General features: G+C 39.7%; 1 protein-coding gene across 1 annotated transcript in view; it reads left to right on the plus strand.

Moving 5' to 3' along the window:
- The first annotated feature begins 5,417 nt into the window (after positions 1 to 5,417).
- Positions 5,418 to 20,815, plus strand: part of HDGFL3 (HDGF like 3) — a 72,644-nt gene continuing 57,246 nt past the window's right edge. Inside the window, exon 1 of the mRNA XM_017502259.2 lies at positions 5,418 to 6,086. Within this exon, the coding sequence (XP_017357748.1) occupies positions 6,003 to 6,086 (84 nt within the window). The 5' untranslated portion in view covers positions 5,418 to 6,002. The remainder of the gene's footprint in view (positions 6,087 to 20,815) is intronic.

Genomic DNA, 20,815 nt, shown 5'->3' on the forward strand with positions numbered 1-20,815 from the left:
CCTCCAAATACCATCATCACACTGGGGATTAGAGCTCCAACATATGAATTGGGGGTAGAAGGACACAAACATTCAATCCATAGCTGTATTGTTAATCAGTTTTGGCAAACTCTTGACCATCACTGCTTCAGATATTGCTTATATTCCATTCTCTCCCTCTCAATATCATTTGGGACTTCATATTAGATTTTTCACCATATCTCATAGAAGATGAGCTAATATTCTATTAGCTAGTATTTGTTAGTATTATTACAAATGCTAGCTAATATTTGTAGTAATATTACAAATATTAGTAATATTACAAATACTAGCTAATAGAAACTTAGTGTATATTACAAATATTAGTTGATAAAAAGTTAGTGTAAGTATACTACATTCTTGTCTGTTTTTTCCTCCCTTTTTTTCCCCTCTGAGCGTCTGTCTGAATAATTTTCCTTTTGATCTGTCTTCCAGGTCACTAGCTTATCTCAGCTGTATGTAATCTGCTATTAAACCCTGCTTCTGTTATTTGTTTCTACATAAAAAAAAATCCCCAAATTTTGTGGCTTAAAACAACTGCCATTATTTACATGCTCATGGTCTATGATCTGGGTAAGGCTCAGTAGGGATAGTCTGTCTCTGCCACATGCTGTTGGCTAGGATAGCTTAACTCAGGTTGGAGGATCCAAGAGCATTTTGCTTACTTATCTGGCACCTCAGCAAGAGGGACTGGAAGAGTTGGGGACTGGCTGGGCCTCTCTCTCTTCTCTTTCTCCAGGACCCATCTCTCTCCATGTGCCCCACTTCTCCATACTAGCAAGGTAGTTATGATTCTTTACATGGTAGGTCAGCACTTCAAGAGGGTGAAATAAAAGCTACTAGGCCTCTTCATGTCTAGGCTTCAAACTATCAAAACATCATTTCTCCCACATTCTTCACTCTACATAGTAGCCCTTCAGATGGTTAGATACAGATACCCTAGCCTCCTGGGACTCCTGTAACACTACTTCATCTGGCATAGTTTTGATTCCTTCAGTATCCTCCATGGGTCCTAGATCTAGAACACTCAATGAATATTTATTCAATAAATGAATGAATGCTAACTAATAATATAATTGTTATCTAATACTCCCTTCAGCAGCATATACACTACTATTGAAACAATATGAGCACAAATGGTAGGCAAACTTGCAAAACTCTTCAAACTTTTAATATATTCTACATCTTGAACCCGCTGTCTCCAATTAGCTAGCAATACAGTGAAATCACCCAGTTTGCTCCTCAGCCTGCAACACAACAGTGAAGAGGTGAGAATGAAAACCACCTCAGTGGAAATCGTCTTTGGGCTCAGAGTCTCAGGAGAATTCCTAGGACCTAAAGCAATCCCTCTTTCCATCCCCAAATAAGGTCCCAGGTAGCTTGAGCAGTGCCTTCCAAGACCATTAACGTTTCTGGGGTTATGACTGACATGCTATCTGCATCTCTACTTGGTGGCCTAAGTACAGTTGCTGCTGTTACCCATTCCTACTCAGGCAATACTGGCTGACGCCAACATTTAATCCTGGCCCTCCCCTCATGGCCCATGTAGACTCTACAGTGCCTTTACCAACCTAGAACTGCCCCTGATGCTCACACCAAGATGGGAGTTGTCTCTCTCACTACAAGTAGTATATTACAGTTTGTTTTATTTGACTCTCAAGAGGGTCTCAATATCTTACCAACCTTTCTCTTTCAAGGAAGGTGAGACCAGTCCCCTGGGATTGGGTTGAAAGACATTTGAGAAATACCTCTAGTGGCAAAAGTAATGGAAATGGACTCTGATGTAAGGTCCAGGGAGCTCATGCTGAGTGTGTGTGTGTGCATACACCAATTTTGCCTGAATCCCTTTCCATTTCTTTTCACCACACCATGTAAACAACAACAAAGATAACAATATCAACTAACATTTAATGAGCACTTACTGTATGCCAGGCACTGTTCTAAGTGCCTTATATGTATCACCTCATACATAACTTGGACAGATGAATAGATTTTAGGCAATTGAAGCATTATGGAATGGGTGAATTTGGGGGCAAGATTTGAAGGAATTGTTAAGAGTTTTATTAGGAAGCTAAGTCAAGATATGAAAGAAGAATGTAATAACAGGATCATGTCAACAATATATATATGTGTATGTATGATTGAGAAGAGGATGGTAAAAATAGATCAAGAAGCCAAAGGCAGGGAGAAGTACTAGCCCACAGGGATTTGAGAATGCTGAAATCAAAAGTGATCAAAGAAAGTTGATATTATCACCATTTGTGAATTAATTTCCTCCTAAGTTTCAGAGGTAAAATTAATATATGCTATTTTGATACAGCAAATAGACCAGCTCCTGGGGCCACACTGACTAAAATAAAATATATCAGACTGTTTTAAGGGTCCTAATGATATCTCTAAAGGGTTACATATTATCTGTTAAATATTTGAATAGAGCATTGTTCTGGAATAGCCACAGCTTAGTCCTTTGCATAAAGTGGAAGAACCAGTCTGAAAGCTCTGTCTGCAGCGAAAGCCACAGGGCAATGCTTCATCCCCAGCAGCAATGTGTTGACAAGGTGGTCTGCATCCATCCTGGCTACAGAGACAGATGGGCTCATAGCCAAGAGCATTAGGAGATTCCTGATGACCCGCCAGGGGGAGCCCATGTGGGTATATTATTATGTCTGATATGGTTTGATAAGAGATTGAGAGGCAAATGACATGTGCTGAGCAAACCTGAAACCAAAGCCTAGACTGGGAGAAATTTCCACCTTCTCAAAATTACCAAACTCCATCAATTATGTACCCTACTGGCTGCTTCTCCTCATTACAAACTAAAATTTCTCCTAGCTTTAAAACCCAGACAAAAATCACAACAGAATAACTCTCTTTTCATATATTTTTTTAAGAGATGAGGTCTCTGTTGCCCAGGCTGGAGTGCAGTGGAGTGATCACAGCTCACAGCAGCTTCGAACTCCCAGGCTCAAGCAATCCTACAAGCACACACCACCATGCCTGGCTCCTTCATCCTTTCTTGCTACTCCTTCTCCACTGCCAGCAATGAGCAATGAGTTATCTACACTTCCTGCCTCCACATTTTCACCTCTTACTCACACCTCAAGTCACCACTCTCTGGTGTCTTCTCACTATCATTCAGTGAAACAGTTCCCAACAAGGTCAACAGTGACTTCTCAATCACCAGGTTCAATAGACTCATCTCCTTCCATATCTTACTTGACCTCCTTGTGGCATCTACCTGGACATTTCCTTCCTTCTGGAAATTCTTTTACTCCTTGGATTCTATGACACTAAACTCTTCTTCTGCCTGACCCTTAGATGTTGGTGTTACGTGGCTCCAAACTTGGCCACTGCTTTTCTCATTCTACAGTTTTCCTGGGCATCCTCCATTATGGTTTCAATGGCCACTTATAATTGATATCACTCAAAAGTCTACATTCTGTCTTGACCACTTTCTCTAAGCTGTATATTTAGCTGCCCACTAAATATCTCTCTGGATGGCCCATGGAAATCTCAACACATCCCAAACTACTCAACATCTCATCTCCAAAACTTCCCCATTCTTCATGGATTTCGCACCTTGGTGAGTATCAAAACTAATCATCCTGTTGCTCCAGCCAGAAACCAGGGAATGAGTTTCTACTCTTCCTCCTTCCTACCCAACTGCCACCCAAAAAATCAGCAAGCGTTATCTCAGCCCTTGTCTTCTCTCTCCTGGTGACAGCCTATCAACGGAGGTCCTGCCCTCTGCCTCTCTCCCTCAAGTCTAGTCTTATGCCGGCCACCAAAGTAATCTGTCTAAACCCAAACTGTGATCATGTCCCTCTGCTGCTTATTGCCCTCCCCTGGTTGGCATCCAACTGACAACCTTTCCCCTCTCATTTCTCTCCTCTCCCCTATATCCACCCCATGCCCACAGGGAGGCTGGACTATAGGGGCAAGCAGGCAACAGCTAGGGCTTTGGCAGCTAGTCAGAGGGATCTGAGTCTGACATATAAGGATACAGAAATCATTCTACAGCTTCATGAGCAGTGTGTGAAGCTGCATATGGTAGGTTCTAGAAGAGAGAGATGTTAGCAGATTATTACAACTGAGGCAAAAATGACCTAGACTCATCTCTCACAGTGAGAAAAGAGGAAAAAATGAACCTGTAGGACAGGTGAGTACCGGTCAATACCAAAAAAAAGGGGGTGGGGGAGGAAAATCATGAGATGCAAGTAGTAAGGAAATGCATTAGTAATGTAAAAGCACTACTAACAAAGCAAACAATCCAAAAGAAATCTAGAGACTTTAAAGCCCCATTATAGGAAGCACAGCACCACAGAACAAGAGCAGGGGTTAAAACATACACCCACCATTCTATGGGCAAGCAAGGCAGGCCGATGGTGGGGAAAACTGTAGCTTCTGTAAAAGGGAGAGGACAGAGACGACTAGCAGAGAATACAGACACAAATGAGAACTGTCCTTGTGACAAGGTGAAGGCCACAGAGTCAGCAGCACTCAGGAGCTGTGCCAGCTCACCCCTTAAGGAAGGCGGGCAACATACAGCATGATGAAAGAAGGAGCATTCATTCATTGGGCAGACCCCAAACGACTCCTTGAATTATTTATTCTACTTACTCCTCACAAAAGAGGCGTTAGGAAGATTCTTACTCTAAAAATGTCTTTGAAAGTAGCCAGCTAGGGAATTTAGAGTAAAATAGTGGTAAACGAACATGTTGTTCTAGACCTAAAGAACTGTCTATGTACATAAATCTCCAGAACCGGATGCTAATTTCAAAACGTTGTCCAAAAGGTTGCCAGGATTGGAAACAAGTCACCGGCCAGGGCAAGCACTTTTCACAAACACTGCAGGCCTATGAAACCCACACAGAGAGCATAGCCGCTTATGGACTTTGGTCTCATGTGGATCAAGGTTCGAATCCTGTCTGTGCCATTCGGCAAATGAGAAAACCCCCGGTTAAATAGTTTGCCCTAGGTGGGTCACACTGCACTGTTAAGGGCAGAGCCGGGGCAAGAACCCAACAAGGCCACTGACTCCGGAGCAGTGCTCTTTCCCGCAGCCTGGTGCCCAAGGCAGAGAGTCCCCTCGCGCCGCTGACCCCCGAGGCTGGAGCGCCTTTGTCCCCGACTCACCAGAGAGCACCCGCGGACGTGGTCGGCCAGGGGTAGCCTGGCGGGGGTCGAGTGGGAGGTGGGCGTGGGACTGGGGGGCGCGAGTAGAGAGCGCCCCCAGAGTGGCGCGGACAGGCGGGGAAGGGGGCAGCCGGTGGTGATTGGCTGGGCTGCGGCAGGCAGCTCTGGGCCAGGAACAAAAGAGAGCCCGCGGCGGGCGTCCTCCGGAGTAGGCGTTCTCGCCCGCCCGGCACGGGCTTCAGTGCTGGGGGAGGACGCGCCCACCGCCGGCCCGCCCGCCGAGGAGCCCGGGGTGGCGCGCTCGGTTTCTACGCGAAAGCCGGCAGTGTACCTAGGAATTAACCGGCCGGCGCGGGAGGGGAGGAGAGCGGCAAGCGGGGTGGGGGGGGGGGATGTTGAGCGCGCGCGAGAACAATAATAAGATCGTGTTTGCGGTCGCTGCCCGAGGAGGAATTCGGAGCAGACGCGAGGCCCGGCGCTCGCGCCGCGTCCGGGAGCCCGGGAGGGAGGCCGGCGGCGGCGGCGGCATGAGGCAGGCGACGCGGCGCCTGTGAGCAGCGCGCGCGGCGGCGGCAGGGACCTTGGCGCGGCCGGACGCGGGCGAGCGCCGAGCGGCCGGGGGCTCCCCTCCCCCGCTGCCGGGCCGTGATTTGCCGGGCCTGCTGCGCCCCCCGCCCACCCCTCGCCTCAGCCGCCGCCTCGCCGCTTCCCCTCGTCGGAGCGGCCGCTCGTCCGCCCGGCTCGAGGCCCGCGAGGAACGCGGCACAGTCCGTCCGTCCGCCCGCGGGGGGGCGGCCTCCCGGCATCTTCGCTGCGACCAAGGACTACCAGGAAGGGGAGCGGCTGGGATGGCGCGTCCGCGGCCTCGCGAGTACAAAGCGGGCGACCTGGTCTTCGCCAAGATGAAGGGCTACCCGCACTGGCCGGCCCGGGTGAGTACCGCGGCCGCGCGCGGGCCCGCCCGCCCACCATTTTCCCCTTCATGATGGCGCGCCCGCCCCCTTTCCCTGTCGCCGCAGCCCGGAGCCCGCAGCTCGCGGCCGGCGGCGGTGAGGGCTGAGGGCGGCGCAGCGCGGCGCGGAGAGGACCGGGCCGGAGCTGAGGCAGAGGGCTCCCGGCCGCGCCCGCACTCCTCCAGGGCGGCCATCCTTCCGCCCACTTTCGAAGGCGGGTCCGGCCCCCGCAGGCCCGACGCTGCCTTCCTCCTGGAAAGCCGGTGCCGACCGGGAAGCCGCGCCGCCGGGCAGGGTCGTTGGTGGATACCCTGGGTCCTGGGCGAACGTCGGGGCAGGTAGGGCAGCGGGGAGCAAACGGCTGTCCGCGAGCTGGCGAGCGCCGGCGGCAGTAAATCCTGGAAAGGAGTAGTGGTCATCCAGAGGCCAGCGGGAGCCTCTTGGCAGTCATTCATCCATCTCTTCGCCTTCCAGACTTGTTGAGTTTTCCCTGAGCGCGATTCCCCGTGCCCCGCCTGCCCTATCATTGTCCCGGGGTACGTGCCTCTCTGGTGCCTATCGTTCCTTAAAGCCGACCCCAAATAGCCGAGAGCTTGCAGCCTAGCTCTGACTGGTGGGTCCAGCAAGCTCCTTGTGCCTTTCCACCTCCATATTTGTTTTAGGTAGAATCTCAAATCTTATTCTTGGCCTCCCACTACAGTCCACAATAGCTGCCTTCCTACCATAGCAAGGTTGTCGTTGGGCTCTTTTTCTAGAAAGCATCTGCATGTAATACATAGCATTCACAATTTTTATTAAGCCCTTTGAGGAAGACACACAACACTGCCATGTATGCTTTGTGTTTTAGAAGAAATCCCTTTTTTTTTTTATCATATGGTTGGCATTTGCTTGCCTGAAATAAGAAATCTTGTGAAAAGGAGGGTCAAGCCATCTTAGAGATTATATTGGTATCCTTGAGGAACGAAAACAGTCATGGAGAAAATTGGCATAAATATAGAGTGAGCTCTATGATGTTGTATTGTAGTTAAGTAAAGATAGCAAGACCAAGGGAAAAAAATACACCCATTCACAAAAGGAAGTGACATCATGAGTGGCCAGACTGAAATTTAGTAAAGTTGAAGTAATGGATGGACATAATCACTTTTTTAATGTTTGGTTTGGCACGATCGTCAAATGGAAAGAACACTAGGCCAAGAATTGGGGGACCTGGTGTCTGGTTCAGGCTCTATTTTGGACTAATCATTTCAACCGTCTGCATATCCATTTCTGCAACTCTAAAATCATCTCTAGGATCCTTTCCAACACTAACAACCTCAGATATCAAGAGGAAAAAACAGTCTTATTCAGGTTCCAGTAGACTGTGAAAATAACTTCACATCTGAACTGTAGGTTGTCCTTAAATAGGGCAAAGTTTTCAAGGTAGAATAACTGGTTATTTTTGGTATAATACAGTATTGCTTAGAGAGGCAAGATTTGTGATTTTAGCAGTCCCTGAATATGTTTGTGACTTCAGGAAATCCACGAATCTATTTGCCAAATAAGAAATGTACAGCTTTAGGGCATATGTATATATACACAGTCAAAAGTCAATTAAAGGTTACCATTTACTAGTTGGTCATTTCCTAGTAACTTAATGGCTTTTAAAATCTTAACTCTTAAAAATATCTTCTGATAGTCAAAAAGAAAATAGACTTAAAATTTCATTAACATGTTGCTTGTACAGGTTGGCCACCTGTAGTAATTTGTGAAACAGAAAAGTCCTACAGAAGTTATCTTAGTTGTCTAATTGTACATAAAATTCCTGGAAGTGATAATTCCAAATCAAGGCAAAATGGAAAATCAAATGAGGAAACAACATTAGGTTTTTAGATAAAATAAGTACAAGAAAGAGAAATCTGTATCTATTCACATTTAACGAGCTCCTCAAAGAAAGAACCTAAGACTTAAAAAGTATTATTTTATTGTGAGTGGCATGTTGTGATTTCCAGGGAAAGGTAAAGGTTTAGAAAAAGAAGAAAGAGATTTAAGTCCTGCTCTTTTTTTACAGTGCATATACTTCACATATGTTTTCATTTTTTTTCATCCTAGTTCTATAAGGCATTATTTCCATTTTACCTGGTTATAGCTTTGTAGATGATAATGTTATAAAATACTAACTGGAAATGAAAAGCCTTGCTTATTGAAATTTCAAATACTATCACTTGATATGAAGGCCAGTCACATGGGGATTAGATACTATATGGCCCCAAGGACTCAAACCTAGGAAGAAAACCAGGAGGACACGGATTTCAGAATTCATGTTGTAGGAAGGAACTTTCTATTAGTCAGAGCTGGTTCATGCAGGAATGAAGCAACTTCTCTGCTCTAGGGAAGATATTTGGTCCTAGGCAGCCCTTTGTAAGGAATGTAGGTCAAGAGGATTCAGAATTCCTACAGGTTGGATTCAGCTCTTGGCTTCACACTTTGACCTTGTGCATATTTTGTAATCTAAGTTTCAATTTACTCCTCTGTAAAATAAGGATAATTTGCACTTCACAAATACAGAGCATCTAAAAGCACAAAGTGATGGTACTTGTATGTTCCTACCTTTTTCCTTTTTGAGTTTCTAACTTTCCCTTGTATCACTACATTATTTTAAATTATTAATATTTGTCAACTTTCAACTCAGATTTATTTTTCCCAATATTTTATCCTGAAAAATTTCAAATATATGGATAAGCTGAAAAATTATACTGTGAAGACCCGTTAATCCACCACCTAGATTCTACAATTAAATTTTATTCTACTTGCTCTATCATGTATCTGTTCATATATCCATCCTTCTATCCACATAATAATTCCTCTTATTTTAATGCATTTCAAAGTAAGTTGCAGACATCACTATAATTTACTCCTAGACACATGCTTGCTATCAACCTAGTGGTTAATACTTTAAATGGATCCTTTTTTCTTTTGAGATAAAATTTACATAGAATGGAATGGACTTAACTGTAACATTCAGTGAGTTTGACAAATGTATGCATTGATATAATATAAATATACTTCTATATATAATATATGGTATATAAAAGTATATGTGATACATACTATATATAAGTGTATGTGATGCATATCATACATAATATAAATACATACAGCTATACATTGGCATAATACCTGCCAAAGTATAGGAGAGTACCTATGAACGTACTCTCATGCCTCTTTGTAGTAGATTCCTGTCCTCCTCTTTCTTCTCCTCTGCTGTTCAGATGTGTTATTCTAACATTAAATAGCAGCTGGCTATTTCTCATGTAGTATGCCTAATTTTGTATGGTTTTAAAAATTACAAATTCATCTGTGTTATGGATTAGCTAGCTTAATACTAAAAAACAGAGTAAAGCAAGAGTCTCTGAAGTCTTTTGTTTGTGTACTCTGTTGGTAAAATAATTGGAGCATACATCCCTAATATATGCAAATTTTCTTTAAATTATATATACATGTACTTTGTGCTACTACTATATACAGCATAAAATAAACAGAAAGGAACTAAAAGGGATGACAGTTGATGGAAACAGTATGTTTTAAATTTTTTATTGTAAAATATCATTAACAGCAATAATATTACTTATAGGTTAAGTTCATATTTTTTAAAGTCTTAATTTTTGGAACATTTTCTGCCTGCTTCTTGTGAGATTTGACTATTTGGATGGTCATAGTTCTTAACTTCTGAAGAGATTTTCTAGAAATGTCAACTTAGACATTTCCTTGTTGTTTGCTTACATCTACATTATTAATATATTTGTGTAGGACTCCTTTTTAGCCACCTGTTCATTTGGTGAGAGCTAGTTCAGTTAGAAGTAGATATTCTGTAATTCTGCTCAACCAAGCACACACCAAATGGCAGTAAATCACAGTACACCCAACGTGAATAAACATAACCATCTGAATAAGAATACTATTAATAGTGTCAATTTACATATAAAATTATTAGTAATACTTTTTAGCTAAGAGTAAGAACTGAAATCGAAATTCTATTTTCTTCCCATGCCCCGCCTAAACCATCTTGGATATCCCCTGAGATGTGAGCACTCTGCTTACGTTACCTCCTACTCTAAAAGGTGAAAAAACAATATAAACAAAAAGCTTCAAAATTCTTTTGCTTCAACTAAAGAACTTTTTTACATTTAAAAACTTCATATGAGAATTATCAAACGTTGCTAGTAGTGTATATTGATACAGTTAATTTAGAAAACTGACTTGATCTACATATGCCTACCTTGTGACCTAACAATGTGTTCTAGGCTTATACCCAAGAGAAATGAGTGTTTATATTCACCAAAATACTTGTACAAGAATGCTCATACAGAGCAACTTTCTTCATAATAGAACAGGAAACAACCCAAATGTCCATTAACAGGAGAATGAGTAAACAAATTTGTAGTATATTCACACAGTGGAGTACTATTTGACAATCAAAAGGAATAAATTACTGATATCCACAAAAACATGGATGAATCTCAAAAATATAAGTTTGAGTGAAAAAAGCCAGACCTGAGAGTCTTTATTATTCTATTTACATAACATTCAAAAATAAAACCAATCAGTGGTCGCTGGTTTGCAGTGGGTAGAAAGGAGTTATTGAATAGGAAGAGGCACCGGAAATATTCCTTATCTTGATCTAGATGGTGTTACCTGGATGTATGTATACATATGTAAAAATGTATCAAGCTGTACATTTAAGATTTGTGCATTGTACTGTATGAAAGTTATACCTCAATTTATAAAACACATTTTATATGAGTTAGGGAGAAAGGAGAACTAATACATCTACATAGATTAAATTTCACTATTTTTAGCTTTCAGTGAGTTTTTTCCTTGGAGTCCTCACTCCTACCAAGTTACATCTTCCTATTCCATTTTGACTTATTTTAGAAACTTCATTTACTATTTTAGAGGGTACTCTTTAGAATTTTTTTGGGTTCTGGTTTCATCCTGTTCAGCTCGTTTACCTGTATCAGTGTCTTTCTCTTCCTTTAATACTGAATCACTGCTTATCATGTTTTTGATCTAGCTTTCAGCCTCTCACTTTGTAAAACTTAAGAGTAAAGCATTTGACCTTCCTATTTATACAGCTTCAAGAGCTGAATTCTTACTGAACTTTTGTTGAGCACCTACTCAATGTAAGGCACAGGGGTATAGTTTTTTCATATCTCTAGCAATAGATTAAATTTGCAGCAATTCTAAAACATGATAATGAAGTGTTTCCATACCCTTCGTTAATATAAATATTTGTTGGAAATCTTTGGTTTTTGATCCATAGCACTTTCGGGTTTTTTGCATTTGACAATGAGCTATTAGAAGGTGATAAATTTATTTCTGGAGACCAGGCCACATTATTTTCAGAGAATCACTTGGGACTTCAGTTCTTTTAAATCTCAACATAAAGTAAGGTGTTTATAATCTTCATTTCTTTGGCCTTAGTTCTAAGAAGTACCTCGGTGGTTCAGTCCTCGGGTAGAATGGTACAAGCTCACTCAGTTTTTCCCAGGGACTACTTTCACATTGCCAAGGAATTGGCAAATTGTCTCATTTTCTCCTGCTTAATCTGGGAGCTAATAGGAACTTTAAACTCTTGATACCAATATGTACCTCAACCAGGTGAGTCGCTATTCTTGGCACTTCCCCTTTGGAATGCTCTAATGACTACTGTTCCCCCATGATTTGGAAAATAATATTATCTGAAGTCAGGTTTCTACTATTAGAGATTGTGTTTGATTCTTTTGGAAAATGACTGATGGTTTAAAATTATGTACAACTTTATTGAAAAGCCTGTTCACATTAGAAAAGCATTATAGGCTAGTAAGTATAATAAATATAATAGGAGACTAGCCCAAATATCTTTATTTATTGGAGAAAGTTTTCTATTTCAAAAGTCTCAGATGTTAGATCGGAATCCAACCCACTTGATACAGTTACTAGTCCACTGCAAAAAGGTGTCCTAATCACTTCAAGCAGTGCTGCCAATAGCTTGGAAGCATGGCCTGTGAATGTTACTTGTCAGTGACAAAATAGGTATAGAAATTGAAAATAAGAGTTTAGAAGTTTTTTAGGGGAGTTTGTCTTTGTTTTTCTTTTTTTCTTTTCTTCTTTTCTCTTTTTTTTAGTTTTTTCTTTTTTCTTTTTTTATCTTTGTTTTTCTTTTTTTCTCTATTCTTTTTTTTAGTTTTTTTCTTTTTGAGAAATTTTTTAGAGCAATTTGATGGAGTAGCTTTATGTTAGTTTGTGAATCTAACATGTCAGCTTGCAACTAATTAGAACTTTAAAAAAAAATAACTAGTTATTCACTACAGGTAAAGTAGACGTACTGACTGTAAAGGATCTTTAAAGGTCAATAGTGGTCCTAGTACCTAAAACAATTTGCTCATATGGTGTATTTAAACTATTGGCAACTACATAAAAGGGGGAATGGGTTGACCTTCATGTTATAAATATTAATTTCTCCTGTATAAAAATGTCCTCATAAAAATAGAGGATAGAGATTCTAAATTATTTTTTACTGCCGCCTTTTTACCTAGATAAGATTTATCACAATTAACCATCTATATGGTAATACAGAGCCACACAGAAGTGAAAAAAAAAAGGAATAATCTAATGATTGGTAAGCACAAGCCTTTAGAATGACATCCTCCAGGTTTCTGAGAAGCCCTGCAATGAAGGGAAAGAATTAGACAAGGGGAAAGACAAGTACTTCATGCCACCACTAGCTTGGTTTGTTAGGTTGGGCATCTTTTTTATTATGAACCTCTTTGTAAAATAGGAAGGATGATTCTTACTGTTTCTCTTCTTTTTCCTAAGGATCAAATGTTAAAATGTATATGAAAGAACTGTTTTCTAATAAAGTTCCAATTAAGTTGCTCAGTTATCTCCCAAGAACACAAAGCTTCTTATTTATACAATGTAGGGAACCTAGTAAAGTCCTAGTAAATGATTCTGTGGCTTGGTAGGTATGTTTTTCAGCCGTTTCTTTGTGGCTTTATAATAATGAGTTAGCTTTAGACACTGGGAATTTGGGGACTTCCCGTTGTTACCCATCCTTTAGATTCCTAAGTGTGATTGACCAGTTCTAGAAGTTCCACAGAGCTTCAGGATTTGGGGGCAAGATAAATTGGACCACATTAACATACAAAAAATCGGGCCGGGCGCGGTGGCTCAAGCCTGTGATCCCAGCACTTTGGGAGGCCGAGGCGGGTGGATCACGAGCTCAAGAGATCGAGACCATCCTGGTCAACACGGTGAAACATACAAAAAATCTCATTTGATCATTGAAACTCATATTCTGAGCAGATTCTCTAAGTCTGTATATACAGTCTATACAGCTACTCAGAAGTAGAGGTGTTATTGTAGGGGAGTCAGTGGTAGCTGCCAGGTTGCCTGTATAGGGACTGGAAAATTTCTGATCACATAGTAGTAACTTCTCAGTTTCTGTTGCAAAATGTGAGATGAGAATGGTTTTAAGTGATAGTTTCAGTAATGGTTACCCACATATAAAAATGAATTTCACAGAAGATTAAGGGTTTTTTACGTAGACACGTGTCAGAAAATAAACTCATAGCTTTAGATCTCTATTTTCTTTTCCTTTGACACTGAAGTAGTACTTTAGTATTAACGACATCTTTGATTTTGGAGTAAATGCTTGTTCAGAGGGAGTAGTAGTATAAATTCTCAGTTAATCTTTTTAGAGTTATCATATGTTGAATGGATTGAAGATGAATTCCCTCTAGACCACTATTTTTGACATTCAAAATGAAACCAACTATTTTAAAACAAGGTATAACTTTTTTTATCTCCTTCACTGGACTACTACATGATGATGAAGTCAGTAATTTTGAAAAAAATATTTAGACTTTGGAAATGAGTTATTGCTGATTGATTGCAGTCTAATGGCTTTCAGAATTATTTTATTATAACCTACAGTGAGAAATAAATATTAATTCCCATCCCAATGTGTGCACTCTGCTGAGGTTTGTATATGGTCTGTTTGTCCCCACCAAAACTCATGTTGAAATTTTATCCCCAGTGTGGCAGTGTTGGGAGGTGGGACGCAGCGAGAGATGTTTGGGTACTGATGCTGATCCTGTGGTAGAGTTCTCCCTTCCTGGAGACTAGGTTAGTTCTCTGGGAATAGGTTAGTTCTTGCAAGAGTGAGTTATAAAGCAAGTTTATTCCTCCTGTTTGGTTGCTCTTCACGTGTGCACTTTCCCTTTGACCTTCTTTGCCATGTTTTGACTTAGCATGTGGCCCTTACCAGAAGCTGAGCAGATGCTGGCACCATGCTTAGACTTTCTGTCCTGCAGAATCATGAGCTAAATAGACCTCTTTTCTTTATAAATTACCCAGCCTCAGTTATTCTACTGTAGCAACCCAAAATGGACTAAGAGACACCTATAACAAAAAAATTAAGTTGAACTTACTATATGCGATACATTCTGATATTTTTATATTTCATTTTGTGTAAAGTGAGGTTGCAACCTACTAAATTAGTTTGATTACCTTCAGTTTGAAAAGCATTGGTCTGTTTGTAGGCCAAAGGGAAAGTAATCTATTTGAGTTGTATGCATTTGTATTGAACAGAAGTTGGATTTTTGAGATAATGACTTGGTAACAGTCCTGAGCTGTTTATTCTCCTGTAGCCACAGTTGTACATGAAGGTCACATGAATATAAATTAAAGCAATAGTGTTATTAGGTCATCTTAACTATCCAAGACAGTATTTCCCCGATCCCAAAAGGTTAGATATATAGAGTTTAATTCTCATCTTCCTTTTAATATTTGAACTACAAATGTGTCAACAACTATATATATATATAATATATATATATAAAAAATATATATATATAATATATATATATAAAAAATATATATATATAATATATATATATAAAAAATATATATATATAAATAAAATTGGCTTCCTAAGGGTAATAAGTTTCACACATTTGCTGACTACCCAGTTATATACAGTGTTTGATGACATAGTGTTCCCTCGCTGATGATATTGGGGCTGTGGGGTTTTCTTGGTTTGTAGGACTAGACTGTGGAGGTATCAAGCTATCTATGACTGAAAATGGTGAGCTTTTGCGAAGTTCAGAAATGTGAAGCTAGGGCAGGTTTGTGGTACCCTTTAAAGTGGATGTAAAGTCTTTGCAATTAACACATTTCTAATGGTTTTGTATTTCCTTTTTAATTATTTAATTAAATAGTTAAATAATTATTTAATTATCCCATCAAAAAAAGATTTCCTTGCTATTATGAGATACAGCAATCTGAGTAGAGAACCTAGTGTTGATGATAGGAAGGCATTCTTCAAATTTTTAAAAGATGCATTTCTGAAAAGTTATAGTAAGCACAGTTTTATATTATATCTGGCTCACTGACTCACATAAAATAAGTAAAATTGTATTGGGAGACAGACCCACTATACTATTATAAATAGAAATATTTTAAAGTAAAAGAAATAAGGTTAGATTAATTTTTTTTTTTTTTTTTTTGAGACGAGGTTTCGCTCTTGTTACCCAGGCTGGAGTGCAATGGCGCGATCTCGGCTCACCGCAACCTCCGCCTCCTGGGTTCAGGCAATTCTCCTGCCTCAACCTCCTGAGTAGCTGGATTACAGGCACGCACCACCATGCCCAGCTAATTTTTTGTATTTTTAGTAGAGACAGGGTTTCACCATGTTGACCAGGATGGTCTCGATCTCTTGACCTCGTGATCCACCCGCCTCGGCCTCCCAAAGTGCTGGGATTACAGGCTTGAGCCACCGCGCCCGGCCAGGTTAGATTAATTTTTATGATATGCCAGGTGTTCAAGAATTCTGGCTGTTGTCTAAGCTCAGCACTGGCCCTATATCATGCTATGTGTGGTATCTTGGGAGAGACAAAGCCCATGGTAGAGTTATGAAATATCATGGTCTCCATTCTTTGTTTTGAGTAAGCTCCTGGGACAAAGATTTATCTAACTACAAAGGAGCACGTAACCCAGAACAAATGTGTCCCTTATTTTTATATTGTAAAAGCAAATGATGAAAGTAGAGCAACTTAACAAGAGTGGGCAGTTAGAGAGGTTTGTTGAAGTAAAATGGACTGTTCCCTTACCCCACTAAAATTGCTTCTCATTCATTATGATCGTAAACTCTGCCCTTAACCTCTTCATTCTCTCTTGGTATTCCAGCTCCCTCCTGGCTTCATTCCTTTCTTATCCAAATTAGACCCCAAATTATAACTCAAACAGCTCTCACCAAGCTTCCTTTTTATTTTGGTACATTCACCCTACAGACTCCTTCCTTGGTCATTCTTGCCGTCTGCCTTCTCAGTTCTATCATAGACATGCAGACTAGGGCTGATGCAGGATTCATTTTATCTAGGTCCTTAATGCTGCTCTTCAGCCCTTTGGCTTGCCCTGGGTCAGCGCCTTGTACATCTTACTCAGATGTTGGTAGACACTTTTACCATTCTCTTCTAGCTTTTTCCCCTCATTTTCAGCAAATTATTTTACCTTCATACTTCATAGAGAAAATAGATGTCAATAGGCTTGAACTACACCTTCCTATCCTTTGCTTGTAAATGAAAACCCTCTCTCTCTCTCTCTCTCCGCCCCTCCCCCCCTCCCTCCCTCCCTCCCTCTCCCTCTCTCTCCCTCTCTCTCTCTCTCTCTCCCTCTCTCTGTCTTTCTCTCTCTCATCCTCCTTCCCCCTCCCCCCTTTTCTCTCTCTGCTTCTTTTCTTTTCTCTGGCTATAGATCACATTTGTACCCCCTTTCTGGATGACAGTAAGACAGGCGAGCAAAAGCTTTGTGGTCAGATGAAGCCTTTTCTACATATTGCCTCTACCCCTCAGCAAATGAGTGACCTTGGTCGGATTACCTAATGTCTTAGCCTCTGTGGACTCACCTGTAAAATGGAGACAGTAATGCCTTCCTTTCAGGGTCTTTTCAAAAATAATGAAGACAAAGAGCCTGGACTTTAACAATTGATCAGATGTTAGTTTTCCTTCCCTTTATCCCCTTCCTGTCCTCCTTAGTGAAACCTTATTTCTCTTGTCACCACATTTTTCTTCTTTTATTCCACACTTAATAAATATTTTTTGAATGTTTGGTATGTTACAGGCACTCTGATAGGTGTTAGGGGTAGATAAGTGACTCAAACGAAGTCTGTTTTCATAAAATTTAAGCCTCTTCCCCTCTACTAGCTCTTTCTCTTCAGACTGAAAATAATCTCCCTCATCTTTTAGTCACTGCTCTTTCTTCTGCTTCTCTTGATAGCAAAGCTTTCATAAAGGACTGGCCTTAAGATCTCTCTCTCACCCCTTTCCCAGAGGTCACCATGACCTGCCAAGCCAAAGAACACATTTCACTCATTTTTGCCTGTGTGGAATTTAATACCCTGTTTAAAAATTTCTCTTCCATTGACTTCCCTCATGTGTTTCTTTTTTTACGAAAGATTCTTCCGTTTCTCTGATGGTGCTTTTGCAGGTTCTTGGCTTCTGCCACCACTCTTCAGGATGAGATCTTCCAGATCTGTATTTCAGGCCTAGACTTTTTGAGATTTTGAGCTTCATATCTGCTAATTATTTTACTTGCTAGACAGCTCCGTCTAGCTGTCCTTCAGGTAGCACAAATTTGTTGTCAAAAACCTCTTCCCACTCAAGTATTCCTGTTTTAAAAGATAACTAACCAGTAACTCTAAAAACCAGAGCTCAAATCATCCTAGATGTTTCTTTTACTATACCTCCCATGTCGTATTGACTACCTAATGATATCATGATTCCCATTCCATCAGAGGCCTGGTGGTAGTTCTGATGGAGAAAAGTGGTATGAGATTTGATTTACTGTATAGCTCAGAACAGGGGAAGGATGCTAAACTCAAAAGAACCTCAGGCATATTTGTGTTTTAAACAGAATATAATTTCAGAAGAACAAAATTACATTAATAGTATTAACTTGAATTTTATTGGTGTTATAATTTTGTTTCTATTTAATTTAGATTTTGTCGTGGTTTTATAGTGTGTGGTTATAATATTAGGTTAGTGCAAAAGTAATTGCACTATAACATAAGAGGTTTACACCTTTCGTAATATTTGTGCATATTTCCAAACATTGTGGAACCTGTATATATCACATACCACATTTTCTTTATCCTTTCATCAGCTGATAGGTATTTGACTTGTTTCTACTTTGTCATTATTTGGCTGAATAATGCTGCATTGAACATTTGTGTACAACTCTTTATGTAGACTTAGGTTTTCAGTTCTTTTGGATATACACCTAAGAATAGAATTGCCAGGTTATGTGATAACTCTGTGTTTAACTGTTAAAGGACTTGCCAGACTCTTTTCCAAACAGGCTACACGGTTTTATGTTTCCAACAGCCTAATTGCCCTGGCTGGAACTGCCAGTACAATGTTGATACAAGTGATAAGAGTAGACATCCTTGTCTTGTTCCCGATCTTAAGACAAAACTTTCAGTTTTCACCCTTAAGTATGTTTTCACCACTAAATAGAATGTTAGCTATCAGTTTTACATGGACGTCCTTTATCAGTTTGAGGATGTTTTCTTTTATTCCTAGTTTGTTGAGTTGTTTTTAAATCCAAAAGGATATTGGATATTACTAAATGTTTTCCTACATCTATTGTGATGATTATGTACTTTTTGTCCTTATTCTGTTAATGTGGTATATTGCATTGATTGATTTTCATGTGTTAAACCAACCTTACATTCTTGGATTAAAGCCTCTTGGTCATGTTGTGTAATCCTTTTTCTACGTTGCTGGATTTGATCTGCTTGTAGTTTTTCTGGAGATTTTACATCTATAGTCATAAAGGATATTGGTCTTTATTTTTATTATGAGGTCTTAGTATGATGTCTTTTTTTTTTTTTTTTTTGAGACGGAGTTTCGCTCTTGTTACCCAGGCTGGAGTGCAATGGCGCAATCTTGGCTCACCGCAACCTCCGCCTCCTGGGTTCAGGCAATTCTCCTGCCTCAGCCTCCTGAGTAGCTGGGACTACAGGCACGCACCACCATGCCCAGCTAATTTTTTGTATTTTTAGTAGAGACGGGGTTTCACCATGTTGACCAGGATGGTCTTGATCTCTTGACCTTGTGATCCACCCGCCTCGGCCTCCCAAAGTGCTGGGATTACAGGCTTGAGCCACCGCGCCCGGCCCAGTATGATGTCTTATTATGATTTTAGCAATAAGGTAATACTGACTTGAAAAAATGAGTTGGGAAGCGTTCCCTCTTCTTCTATTTTTTGAAAGAGTTTGTGAAAGACTGGTTTTAATTCTTCCTTAAATATTTGGCATAATTCACCAAGGAAGCCATCTGGTCCTGGGCTTTTCTTCGTGGGTAGTTTTTTGATTACTTGTGGTAGTTTTTTGATTACTCATTCAGTCTCTGTACTTGTTGTAGTTCTTTGTATTTTCTGTTTCTTCAGTCAGTTTGAGTAGTGTGTGCCTTTCTAGGAATTTGTTTATTTCATTTAGATTACCTAATATTTTGGCATACAGTTGTTCATAGTATTCCTTTTTAACCTTTATTTCAGAAAGGTTGGTAATAATGTTTCCCGCTCTCATTCCTGCCTTCTCTCTCTTTTTGGGAGGAGGGGATCAGTCTAGCTCAAGGTTATATATTTCTGTTTTTCTATTTAATTTGATTTGCCAAATGTTTGTCAACTTTAATGGTATTTTTTTCTCCAAAATTTTAGTTCTTGAATTGTTTCCCCCTTTTTTTGTTAATCAATTCTGTTTTTTTCTCTAAATCATTAATTTCTGATCTCGTCTTCACTACCTTTCCCCAAGTATATTTTTTCTTCTATTTCAAACTTAATGAAATAAAGTCTTACTTAATTTCTTTGAAATCTTTTTGAAAATGAAAACTTTTAAATCTAGTTTTCCTCAGGTCAGATTTGGCTTCATGATGTAGATTTGAATAATTGGTGTTCTGTTGTCATTTTCAAAATAGGTTTTGTGGTTTTCATTACTAATTTGGCCCAAGAGATATTTAGGAGAGAATTTTATAAATTATAACTGGCTACAGAATTTTTATGTAATGCTTTATTGTTTTTTAATATGGTTACCTTGTAATCAGAATATGTATCCTTTTTAACTATTTTTTAATTCATTTAGTTTTCTCTTCATATGTGATCAACTTTTAAAAAATGTTTTTTGTATTCTTGAAAAGAAAGCTGCTTTAGGAGTCAATAAGTATATTGACTTCGTAAGTCAATAAATATGGTCAAATATAAATATATCAATATTTACTAACATATTTTTTAAAATTCTTAATGTTTATTTTTTGTCAACTACACTCTTCAAGATGAATTTCTACATATCTTTACCCTATTTTGACTGTTTAATAAATTTTGAGGCTTTTTATTTGGCATGTAAACATTTATAACTTGTAACTTCAGGATGGAGTCAAAATACAGTGATCTGCTATCTCATGCTTTCTAACACATAAGTTATAGTACTTTGTTGGATATTAGTCTTGTAACGTGTTTTCATTTTTGTTTATATTTCACTGATACATTTTTATCCAGCCTTTTACTCATAACTTTTCTCTTTTGTTTTAAAATACAAGTATATGTTACTTTATTTTTTTTAATTCTTCCTAGGAGATTTTTTCCTTTTTCTCATTTGTTGCTAGATTTTGTAAGAACCTGGTTTTAAGCAGGTT

Source organism: Cebus imitator, unplaced genomic scaffold (assembly GCF_001604975.1).
Source record: "Cebus imitator isolate Cc_AM_T3 unplaced genomic scaffold, Cebus_imitator-1.0 Scaffold295, whole genome shotgun sequence".
Taxonomy (NCBI): domain Eukaryota; kingdom Metazoa; phylum Chordata; class Mammalia; order Primates; family Cebidae; genus Cebus; species Cebus imitator.